The sequence below is a fragment of the Cyprinodon tularosa genome, unplaced genomic scaffold, assembly GCF_016077235.1.
Source record: "Cyprinodon tularosa strain WSP-4 unplaced genomic scaffold, ASM1607723v1 ctg208, whole genome shotgun sequence".
Classification (NCBI taxonomy): Eukaryota; Metazoa; Chordata; class Actinopteri; order Cyprinodontiformes; family Cyprinodontidae; genus Cyprinodon; species Cyprinodon tularosa.
The window spans coordinates 293,518-306,394 of record NW_024038770.1 but is presented as its reverse complement, the minus strand read 5'-3'; the positions used below and the strand labels follow the sequence as shown (position 1 = coordinate 306,394).

Sequence of the window (12,877 nt, the reverse complement as noted above, 5' to 3'; positions counted from 1 at the left end):
TACTCAGGGTTCCCATCAAATATTTGTTGTAGTGTAATGATATCAGGTGTGACAAATGCTCCCCTCCATGTGACAAAATGAGGTCACAAATTAATATTTACAGTTTTGGTTTACACTCTAAAGACAGCAACATAATGGATGGATTAATATTTTATTATGCCAATATTTTACAGATTTTAGCAGTAAATAAATCTGATTTAAACCCTTACACATTTTTTTTCCAATTTGCTGTTTTCACACAAAGATAATATTCATAAACTAGATTTGAATATAGAACAAAGAAAAACTAAGTAAATACCAATGTCTTATCAAATAATACATAGATTTATTAAAGAGCTGCCTACCCAGCATTTACCCTATGTAAAAATATTATAGCAAAATTGATAATCTTTATTTTTTGTTGCTGTTGGAAGTTTTATAAAACATGTCTTCTGGTTTAACCAATCAGACCTCTAGGTCTTACTCAAGGACCCAGAAAGGCAGTTTGCATTTTTATAATGCAATGCCCCGCTTTAACCATTTGGTGACATTTATTTACAAGACACTTGCTCACTTATATCTCTAGGACAATTTCTAAGGCTTTGAACTAAAGCCATTTTCCATATATGGAGAGTAGCTTGACCAACTGAAATTGCAAGGAGAGAGTTGCAAGGCTCATGTAGGGTATCATTAAAATGCTTTGGTATGGCGTTACACAAATATTAGTGGGCATATTTTACAATAATGTACAAGACTCAATGCCCAATCTTGAATTCTCTTAGGTTTAGGTGGCCATGAAAGTGACCATTAAACAACAATTATTGCAATATAATCAGACATTATCTGACATTGACATTTTTTCACCCTTTGAAAACAATATTAGGTAAATTTAACCAGAGTATGTAATCTGTACCACTACTAGAAATAAACAGCAGCATTACTAACAGAGCAAGAGCTGTTTACAAAATTGATGTTCATACTGATCCTATCCTGCCTTGTGTTTCAGTAGAGTACAGAAATATGCTACTTTTAGGAATAATACTTCTCTCTACACCTTTCTAAGGCTCTACTACTGAAGCACTGCATGGAAGGCCAATTCAGCTTTCTGTGGTTTTTGTGGACATGTTGAGAAATTTGACGCCATGAACATTGCCACATAGAGATTCCATAAACTTCGGCAGCCCCTCTTCTAAATAATATCTGCTAAATTTCATGCTACTCTTTGCTGATACTTTGTCTGGATTAATAATTATTCAATCCTCCCTTCATAAGCTGCATGCTTGAAATAACATCAGGACGATTGCAATAAATGATTCATATATCCCATAGCATTCTGTTCATTTAACACAGGTTATGCCAGTGCAGTTACCCTACACCAAGCTGGGGGACATAAGAAGGGATATTCATACTTCAGTGACCTTACATGGCTAGTCTTTCACAAGACAGGCTTTATTTGTTCACCTTTAGAACCATGTAAAATGTGTTTTGATACATGCCAGCACATGGTGAGATGAAAAAAAAGTGACAGCAGCTTTAGTTATACGCAGACTTTCAATATGATGCATTTCTTTTCCTGTCAAGAATGCAGCCAGTGACTCATTTGTAGTGTTTCTTTTGTTGTCAGAGCATCACGGTAACAAACTGAGCTGCTAAAATAAGAAACAATAATGGCTGATCAAAGAAAAACTGAGGTTTCTTCATTCCTACGTCATTGTGCATGCTATTGTGGAGTGTTGCTAATTTATTCCTTCCTAATTAATACTGAGAGTCTTGGTAGGTAAAGTAGTGGGTCTCTAAGCCAGATAGATGAAAACCCCTGTCCCTTCTCTGTTTCTGATTTGCTCTGACTTGGACAATCTTTCAGGAATATGAGCAGTAGAAAAGAAAAGACATATAAAATGTTTCAGGTTGAGTGGAGATTTGAAGAGGACCCAAATGCAGAGACGGAAGGAGGCAGAGATAAATTTTGCTGATTTAATGTACATCAAAGACAAAAGAAGGTAAAGTCAACAAATAATATACAGCAAACCAAAAACATGAGACCTCAGGGAAAAAACCACATGAGGAGCAAGGAATGACGAGGATCCATTAAAAAGTAATTGTGTATATGTCAAACAGAACAAAGACTGGGGTAATCAACTGTATGGGAGCAGGTGTGGACAGAAGAATCTAGAAGGGAGCTAGGGGGAGGAGACTGACACAAGAGGGCAGCAGAGGGTAAACAAGAAATACATAAGAACTCAAATACAAACAAAAACAACACAAAATTTAAATGAAATCAATGAAAACTCAAACAGAAAACTTAAAAAGAACAAAAAAAAAGTGCAAAACCATGACAAAATATGAGGTGCATCTCTGGTGACATTATTTCTAATCATAACAGATCAGGAGAGCCCATGAAAAATGTTTAAGTCCATTAATGCCTGCTTTTATTTGTTTTTTACTCTTGGTATGTGAAATTAAACCAACACAACAAAAGTAATCTAGTTAGCTCTTCGAACGCTATTAACAAAAATGTCTTTTAAAATTAAAGAATATCAGGAATTCGTACCCCATGATAGTGTAGATAGTTTTACCCTCTTTAGCTGAAGTTTCTTCACTGATATGCTTCTTGTAGCAATCAATCTGTCTTTGAGATTAGGCTGGGCAATGTCTGCCTCACTGTTTACTTATAGCAGTGGGGTAATTTAAGGTGGTTTTTTTTGGCATTTGCAGCTTATTTTCTGTCAATCTACAGCATCTCAACATCTCATGTTGAACTCAGGCTGTCAGCTTCATGCAATACTGTTCCTCATCACTTCTTCCGTGTTTGTGTGCACAAACTCGACAATCAATGCTGACGATTATTCTTTTTGAAGTTTTAAGTAAAACTCTATACAGTACCACTGCATAGGCCTAATGGTTTGAACATTTTAGGTCACATCGGCAGATGTAAAGGCACAGTATATAGATTTGCATTCATCTAAATGTGTCTTACTAGCTGCTTGTAAAACTAGCATAAATGGTGCTCCACATTGTCATGCAAAACAGTAGACATGTTGCAAGATCCCAGATATACAAATTATAAACAGATTATTACTAGCTTCTTAACTGATATATGAGAGTTGGGATAATTCACATAAAATTATACTCTTTTTGATTTTTAACAGTAGTTTAAAAAGTATGTATATGTATCACATTAATCTTACGTTTCTTTTCCAAGGACTTTGAGGATGAGCCATCTCCTGTCATGCTGATCCAAAAATACACCTCTGGGTATATCATCTGTAATAATTGGAGATGGTGGCAGCTTGCTTGAGCCTGTGTTTTCACTCATCTCTGACGTTAATAATAGTGAAGACTTCAGCACAGTGAGGGCTGGGAAAGGATCCAGGAGTGACGCCCTTGGAGGAAGGCACCTCTCATCCCAGCTGTGCTAACACAGTAATCTAGCTCTTTTGAGGTTGAAATTCATAAAAAAAAAAGCAAAATACAGTTTCAATGGCTTAATCACATGTTTTCTGGTATGTTTCCAAGCAAGCTGTGAGGGTTGCTGCTTCTGAGCTATTAGTCATGGTGCACAATTTCTAAAGACTCATCAGAACCACATACACATTGCTAGAGGGATGAGGTAGACATCTTAATTAGAAGATTTTGACCTCGAATGATTAGTCCTCATGAATGGGAAAGAAGTTCTTTTCTTTCCAGAATACGGGTTAAAATGAATTATTATTATTCAATGCTAACTCTAATATACCATGGGTGGTGAAATTTTGTTCTGAGGGTTGCACCGTATGGTGTGTTGCAGTATCTAAAATGAGGCACATGGACCAGATACAAATATATTTATATATATATATATATATATATATATATATATATATATATATATATATATATATATATATATATATATATATATATATGTATGCCAAGAATAGATTGTAGCTTTCTGTCATCCATGGGTTCTCAGTAGGAAATGGTTGCCACCATGTGTTGAGGAGGTGTTGCCTGCTTGCTTCTTAAAATGAGGAAACTGGGTTTCATGCTTTAACTGCATCATCACTTCATTTTTTTTTCACCCTAGAATCTCAGATAGGTTTCTGCTTTTTTCATTAGCAGATTTCATTAGAAGGAGGGTTCCAGCCAAGACACTCATCATGCAAAAACTGTGTGCGAGACATCAAGACGCTGATCATTTTACATCTAATGATTGTAGATTTTTATATTATTCATAAAATGGTGCATAGTTGGAAAAAAAATGTCCACGATTTACTGTATGTATTATATTCAGTTCATATAGGCACCATTTAACGTAGGGGGAGGAACCTCACTCTGTTGATGTTTTGCCTTCAAAAGCTGTGAGGAAGAGCAGGGAAACTGTAGCCTCCATCCCTTAATAAAGCTCTACTGAAAACAAGCAGTGTTGACTTGTTTGCCTCCAAGTTCTAGTAGTATGAAAAAAAAAGAAGAACAAACAAATATTCAAGTGCATTAGAGCACATTTTCAAGGGACACTTATGATCAACAAACACATATGCATTATTGTATTAAATTAATTACTGCGTACAGGCTGTTTTTAAATGGAGGCCAGACTTCATTAAGGAGAACAAATTAGATTATCCTTAACAGCGTTAAACCTGATCCTCATGTCAGAGTGGGAAATATGTTTGTCCATGTTATTGATGAGCTATGCATTGGATTATCTTGAGCTGTGATAAGCTTGTGCCGGTTATTTAAAATGATATGGGCCGACAGATTTTGGGAAGTATGTGTTATCAGTCATACATGGAGGACAGGAATTGTCTGAGGCCTGAAGAAGCAGAAATGATTCCCAACAAGGAAGAAAAGCAAACAGCAAGTTTAACTGAAGCATAATTTAGATAATTTTCAGCAAGTCAAATTGAACATTTTAACATCAGAAACTTTTTACAGGTGCCAAAGTAGCTTTGAGTGTCATTTTTGAATGGTTATGTATTCCTGCAACGGACAGAGTAAAGACAGATTATCCCAAATTTATATCTACCCCAGCAAATATCCATCAGTGAGACTACTTCTAATGTCAATCTGGATCATGATGCAGCTTTAGGAAAGATCTACTTTGGGAATATAGTGTGCTTTAATATTTAGTATTATGCTTCAGTCGTTCCAGTTTAATGTTATCTTTTGTATTCTTTGTTAATCTTGTACATTTGAATAGCTGTAATAATAATTTGGGGATATATATTAATTCCTATCTGAACTTATAGCAATGGCTGAAATCTTAATCTGAACTTCTGTTGATCTTACCTCTGCTATACGCTACTAAAGACAGAACTGAAAAATTTATAGATTTTTTTTTTTTTTGCCATGTTTATATATTTTCTCAGTTTGAATAGATCTTTAAGTGAAGTTAAGTGCTGTAACTGCTTTGAAAAAAATCTGTTTTTATCTTATTCAGTGTCCTTTTCTTTCTTATTCCATTTAACATAAATAATTTTTTAAAGTTTTGTCTTTTTCCTGCAAGTTAGTTAATCCGTTTTTTGCTAGAATGTGTTTAATTTAGACGTTTTAAGATGCCTATCTTTTGAGAAAGATGTGTTTATTGTTTGAAGAAAGCAAGCAAAATCTAAAAGGATGAAGCACAGCTCAGAAGTTACCCCAAGGATCTGACAACAGTATTGATTTCCTCAGGCAGTGAAAAAGACATTTTGACTGATACTTGAGTTTAAACAATAACACCTAATATTCAGAAATAACAGTTTTTCAATTTCTTTAGGTTGATTAACTTTGTATAGACAGTAAAATGTAACTGCATTTAATAGCATATTATAAAACAATTGCCAGTAAATGTTATTGAAAAAATCATGTATTTATGGAGCAAAATTTATACTTTGCCTTTAAAAATGGTATTTCTGACATTTGTTTTCCTTACATATCACTCAAAAGTCACTCTTAGATGATTGTTCAAACATTACCTTTTCAAATACATTTTCTTCTCCTCTGAAGGGGAAAAGTTATGTTGAAATAATTTTGGTATTTCATTTCAAACAACTATTTCCTTTAGAAGTAAAGGCCATAACCTTGTGAAGCATCCAATGTTTGCTAGTTTTTCAAATCAAACATATTTCCATGTCTGAACCTTCGGGTAGTTTCTGTTTGTCCTCGTTAGTAATCACTTCCTTTGAAAAATTTTAAACATTTCTTTATACTCTGTTTTCCTGAGTACTTTTAAAGTTATATCTGTTCTACTGCTGGATACTGTTGATACGGCAAACTCCTTGTTTTTTTTGGTTTATTTTGCTTTGTTTTTGTTATTTTCTCTCAAAAATAGTTGTTTTCAGATCCAGATATTATAGGAGAACAAAGATAAATTCAATTATCAACTATTATGATAGTTTGATAGTGTATGGTGTTGTAACCACTTCAAGCTAAACCACAATGATTCACTTGCTTAAAACAGACTAAAGGGGAGACAATGTGTCAGAAAGGTCAAGTTATATTAGTAACGAATGTCTTCGAATAAATCAAATGAATATGTTTAATTCTTTTCAACTCTAAGCATAGGTGGATTAATGACCGGGCCTACCGGGCCCAGGCCCAGGGGGCCAGAGGCCCCAAGGGGCCAGGCCAACTTGGCCCCGCGGCCGCGACCCAAGCAAAACTACTTTTGCAAAAATAATAATCTTAGGCCCCAAGGGGCCAGGCCAACTTGGCCCCGCGGCCACGATCCATAGAGGGTAAGAGGCCCCAGGGGGCCATGATCCATCGAGAGTAAGAGGCCCCAAGGGGCCAGGTCAACTTGGCCCCGCGGCCACGACCCACAGAGGGCCTGAGGTCCTAAGGGGTCAGACCAACTTGGCCCCGCGGCCATGATCCATAGAGGGTAAGAGGCCCCAAGGGGTCAGGCCAACATGGCCCCGCGGCCATGATCCATAGACGGTCAGAGGCCCCCAGGGGCCAGGCCAACTTGGCCCCGCGGCCACGATCCATAGACGGTCAGAAGCCCCAAGGGGCCAGGCCAACTTGGCCCCGCGGCCACGATCCATAGAGGGTCAGAGGCCCCAGGGGGCCAGGTCAACTTGGCCCTGCGGCCACGATCCATAGACGGTCAGAGGCCCCAAGGGGCCAGGCCAACTTGGCCCTGCGGCCACGATCCATAGACGGTCAGAGGCCCCAAGGAGCCAAGCCAACTTGGCCCCGCGGCCACGATCCATAGAGGGTCAGATGCCCCAGGGGGCCAGGTCAACTTGGCCCCGTGGCCACGATCCATAGACGGTCAGAGGCCCCAAGGGGCCAGGCCAACTTGGCCCCGCGGCCACGACCCACAGAAGGCCAGAGGCCCCAAAGGGCCAGGCCAACTTGGCCCCGCGGCCGCAAGCCATAGAAGGCCAGAGGCCCCAAGGGGCCAGGTCAACTTGGCCCCGCGGCCACGATCCATAGAGGGTAAGAGGCCCCAAGGGGCAAGGTCAACTTGGCCCCGCGGCCGTGACCCACAGAGGGCCTGAGGTCCTAAGGGGTCAGGCCAACTTGGCCCCGCGGCCATAATCCATAGAGGGCCAGAGGCCCGAGGGGTCAGGCCAACTTGGCCCCGATCCATAGAGGGTCAGAGGCCCCAAGGGGCCAGGCCAACTTGGCCCCGCGGCCACGACCCACAGAGGCCCCAAGGGGCCAGGCAAAATTGGCCCCGCGGCCATGATCCACAGAGGGCCAGAGGCTCTCAATCATTATTATCAAAGCTAATTCTCAAATTGGATGTATCACACAACCTCACTCACATATTCTTTATCAATTATTAAAGGTTGTTTCTGAATTTTGATCACAGAACTTAATGGAAATATTCTTGATTGATTGACAAAGCTCATTCTCAAATTTTGATTACACAACCTTACTCTGACAAATTATCATTATCAAAAAGCTCTATCTCGAATTTGGATCACAGAATCTCACTCAAGTATTCTTAGCTGTGCCCCTCCCCCATCGAGTCTTTCATAAACCGGTCTGTTCTTTTAGAATCTCCTCATTTGGTATTTTGAACTCGTGAGAGACTGCTCAAAATTTGGTTTCCTTTCCCTCAGTTCAGACTCAGAGATAATTTGAAATCATTCAACAAGAAGTTTAACGCTCGCATACACACACACACACACACACACACTTGAGTTGAGCATTACTTGGAAATTCTTATATTTTCCATTTTGCTGTTACTATCAGCATCTTCCCATTTTGTCCTTTTCTTTTGAAAAAGTTTAGAGTCTGACATTTGTCACTGCTGTCAGTTAATAACTTTTTGGTCTTTGACCCATTTTGTCATTTTCTCGATTCGATCGTCACTGACCACTCTCTCCTGTCTGGCAGACATCGTTGCTGCCATCATAGCTAGCAAGCTGCCTGCAGATAGCAACATTTTGGTGTCCTTTGTGAAAATATTTAGATAGAAGACAAAAGTGCACAAAGTTGTACAATTATTATCTTTTCAAAATATTTGTTTCACTGTCAGTGTGATTGACCGACTTTGCCGCTAGATTTCGTGTCTTTTGGCCATACCTGGCTAGCGACTAAAAACATCATTTAGCGACTTTTTGGTTGTGAAGATAAGTGGTAAAAGCAGATCTGCCTGTTGGTCTTCCCACATTTTGCCATTTGGTACTTTGCACTCTTGTTGGTCACTCCAAGGCATTTGTCCCTGCCTTCAGCTAGTCACTTGGCTCTTTTGGAATATATTTCACTGTAATTGGCTCTCTCTCTCTTTCTCTTCAGTACAAATCAGTCTGTTCCCTTGCCATTTAGACATTTTCTTGATTCGATCATCACCGACCACTCTGCTCTCCTGCTGTCTATCAGACGAATAAGTTGATTCTCTGCTCTCAATTGTCTATGCTAGTAAGCTGTTATTCTCTGCTTTGAAATGTTGATGCTGGGTTGCTAGTTTTCTAAATCACCTCACACACTTGAAGGAAGCAGCACCGATCATAAACACACAAACAAACTCACACACACACACACACACACACACACACACACATAGTTGGTTTATCTGTTGTGATAGGCAAAGAGCCAATGTGCAAAGAAAGAAGGGAAATATGGATCATAAACGTTTAAGTGGAGGAGCTAGAAAAAAAATTCAGCAAGAAAAGAAAAAAAGGAATCAGTTTTACTTGAGAGTGTTCCAAATATCTCCAGCTTCTTCAGTACAAAGACATCTGCTGAAAGCAATTCTATAAATGCTACTGCAAATTCAGCTAAGGTTAGCAATGCACCTGAGCTAGCATGTAGCTCCCAAGATCCTGAGACCACTACAAGTGTAGACACTGAACCAAATGCTTCTGATGCTTATGATTCAACCAATTCAGCAGTAGCCAGTTGCTTGGATGAATGTGAGGTCACTGCACCTCTGGACAGCATAGAAAATGAGCTGAATCTTTCTTCAACACCATCTACAGTGACAACTCTACCTAGTGATCCCGCTAAATGGGCTGAGACCCTCACTGAGTCAATGAAGGAAGTTCTTATTCAAAGAGGTGCAAAATCATTTCACAACCGTCACAGCCATTATCCAGCTTCTGTGAGGAACAGTGGGCTAGGAGGCAAAACCCGATGCCTAAACAATGAACATTTTACTTCACACTTGCCCAATGGACGAGTACAAAGAGAGTGGCTGATGTACTCTCCCTCTACTGGTAATGTTTACTGCTTTGCATGCAAACTGTTTTCCCCAAAAACGCATTCTTTTGTGACAGGCTATTGTGATTGGAAACACTCAGAAAGATTTGGTGAACATGAGCAAAGTGCTGAGCACATAACCTGCATGCAAGCAGTCTTGAACCGCGCCAAAGGTGCCACAGTTGATGCAGACCTGTTCAAACAGTTTCAGGCAGAGAGCAGCTATTGGAGGCAGGTGTTACAAAGAGTTGTTGCAGTCATTAAATTCCTTGCAGAAAGGGGCCTTGCATTTAGGGGTAAAAATGAATCGTTAGGGTCTCCTCTCAATGGGAACTACCTTGGTATTCTGGAGGTCCTGGCTGAATTTGATCCCTTTCTAAAGGATGACATCAGAAAGTTTGGGCAGATGGGTCGAGGTAATACCTCATATCTGTCCTCCACCATTTGTGAGGAATTCATTGAATTGATGGGTGCAAAAACCAAACAGGCTATAGCAGATGAACTGCAAGCAAGCAAATACTACTCTATCATTGTGGATTCAACCCCAGATTTATCTCATGTGGACCAATTGACATTCATATTCCGTTTTGTTAGCAAAGAGGGCAGTGTTGTCTGTACTAGCCATACAGGTGAAAGTTTGGCTAACTGTGTCATGTCTGTGTTGGAAAATCTAGGGTTAGAGCTGTCAAATTGCAGGGGGCAGGCTTATGATAATGCCAGCAACATGTCAGGGAGGTATAATGGGTTGCAGGCTCACTTAAAGAAAAACAACCCATTAATACACTATATTCCATGTGCAGCTCACTCTTTGAATTTGGTGGGAGTCAACAGCATTGACAGATGTGGAAATGAAGTCTCTAAGTATTTTGACTTGATTCAGTCTATTTACAACTTCACAACTGCATCCACACACCGATGGGACAGGGTATTTGGCAATTCCAACATAGATCTCACACTTAAAGCTTTATCCAACACGCGTTGGAGTTGCCGTGCAGAATCTACCAAAGCACTGTGGCAGAACTACAGTAAAATAAAAGCAGCACTACAGGTTATTTCCACTGATGACACAGAGAAACGAGACACACGAACTGAAGCTGACAGTCTAGTGCGGAAGCTGGATTCACTTGAGATGGCCTTTAATGGCAGGCTTTTGGGACACTGTTCTGTCCAGATTTCAGGCCACAAGTCTGCAACTTCAAAAAGCAGACATGGACCTTGGTACAGCAGTTAGATTGCTGGAATCTCTGCGCACCTTTGTTCTCTCCCAAAGAGATCTATTTGATCATTTTGAGCAGAAAGCCTTAAACATGTTGGGTGGCACCCCATCTTACAGGGCTGAACGGACGAGGAAACGTAAAAAGTTTGCTGATGAATCAGCATCCCCAGATGTTGTGCTTGAGGGAAGGCAACTGTTTCAAATAGAGACATTTATTGCCTCTATTGATCAACTGAGTTCAAGCCTTAATCACCGTCTGGAGGCCTACAAACATCTGAACAATTTGTTCAGTGTCCTTTTCTCTTTGGATACAGAGTCCAATGCTTCAGTCCTTCACAAGGCCAAGATTCTCACTGAATCATACCCATCTGACCTCAATGAAAGTCTTGGACAGGAGCTTATACAGTTCAAATCTTTTATACAGCTCAACAACACTGATGAGGAGAGGACCCCTTCAGGACTGCTCAAAACAATAATACATTTTGGACTACAGCCTACGTGTCCTAATACATACATTGCGCTACAGATTTTTCTCACTCTACCGGTCAGTAACTGTGAGGGAGAACGCTCATTCTCTCTTTTGTCAAGAGTAAAAAATGAGCTGCGCACAAGAATGACTCAGAAAAGATTAAATGCGTTATCTCTAATGGCAATTGAGAGTGAGCTGACAAGAGAGTTGGACTTCAATGATGTGGTGGATGAAAGCACGAAAGAAACCCCTTGCTTAAAGGTGCACTGTGTAAGATTTTTAGGTTATTTACAGAATTCACCCATTCACTAATGTTAGGCTAACTGTTTTCATGAATACTTACCACCACCATAAAATTCTAAGTATCCATTATGACTTGGAGAATTGCACTTTCGCCATTTCTGGGAAGTGTCACCTGGATTGTGAAGATAGGATTGACTTTAGGCAGAAGCTTGGTGCTTTCTCTGGCAAACTGAACCTCAAGCTTCATTCTCTGCAGCTTTGCATTCTTGTGCAGACTTTCATCCACAAGGAACTTTTCAACTTCCCCACTATCGTGAAGGGGCCATCAAAAGATTTCAGTGTGTCCAGCATGTCTAGTCTCTTACTCTCCTTTCTTTGAGCCATCTCTTGTTTCTCATCTGCCCTACTCTCGAATTTTGCCTTCATGAATTTACTCCAGTTAAGTTCAACCTCCCTTTTTGCTTGTGCTGCTGCCTTGAAACCTCTGAAGCTCCTGGCACTTCTGTAAAATTATTGACCTATTGACTGCGTTCAGTGTGCCCAACTTCTTCAGTTTGTAGTCCACCTTGCCACATTGTCTCTCCATCCCAATGTTGTGCACAGGGGTGCCATCAATGTTACTAGCCTGTTCACTGACAGGGTCCATTGGGAAGGTCTCCTCATCCATCCTCTGCCTGGCCAGGACAGTCTTCAGATGGGGCAGCATGAGATCTGTCAGCTGCTTCACTTCATCCAAGTATTCGGCAGCCACGTCTGACACTGAGTTCAGGACATGTCCAGTGCCTGTCCAGCCACTATAGCATTCTTGGAAATGGGCTATCTTGACCTGCATGCAGCCCTTGTACCATGAACTGGCCTACACCTTTCTTTGTGGTGCTCTCCGATGCATGTTATCATTTTACCTTTCTCCTTCTCCTCAAGCTTAACCACAAATAGATACAGACTTTGAGCCTCAATTTGCTGCACAGCTGCCGTTATGCCAAAGTGTTTTCCTAAGATATTATTTTATTTTTAATGATAGAAGGGAGGAAAAGGGGGCAAAAATCATGTCCGATTTAGTTTTTTGGGTGGGGTGGGGGGTTTATTTCATGATAGCTACCAACTTCCAATACATAATATCTCTCAAATGACCCAATGCACCATCACTGAAGTGGGCATAATCATTTTCCAAAATGTTTATTTTTAGGCCATTTATCCCCTCCCCCTGTGTCTGTGTGAAACCTGTGCTTGTCAGTGTCTGTGTGGTATACCTAATAGCGTGTGTGCAGTATGTGCACTCTTCTGTACAGGACAGTGTGCATGTCTGTTCACAGTATACAGTATTTCTTGCATAGTGCGTGCGTGTGTGTGCG

At 40.4% G+C, this 12,877-nt stretch overlaps 2 protein-coding genes across 3 annotated transcripts in view; one reads left to right on the top strand and one right to left on the bottom strand.

The window, feature by feature from the left end:
• Positions 1-10,828, top strand: part of LOC119783591 (zinc finger MYM-type protein 1-like) — a 94,985-nt gene extending 84,157 nt beyond the window's left edge. Inside the window, exon 2 of the mRNA XM_038285186.1 lies at positions 9,177-10,828. Within this exon, the coding sequence (XP_038141114.1) occupies positions 9,177-10,828 (1,652 nt within the window). The remainder of the gene's footprint in view (positions 1-9,176) is intronic.
• The window catches only part of lingo1a (leucine rich repeat and Ig domain containing 1a), a 185,262-nt gene that overhangs the window by 159,896 nt on the left and 12,489 nt on the right, over positions 1-12,877 (bottom strand). The gene's annotated exons all lie outside the window — the stretch shown is intronic.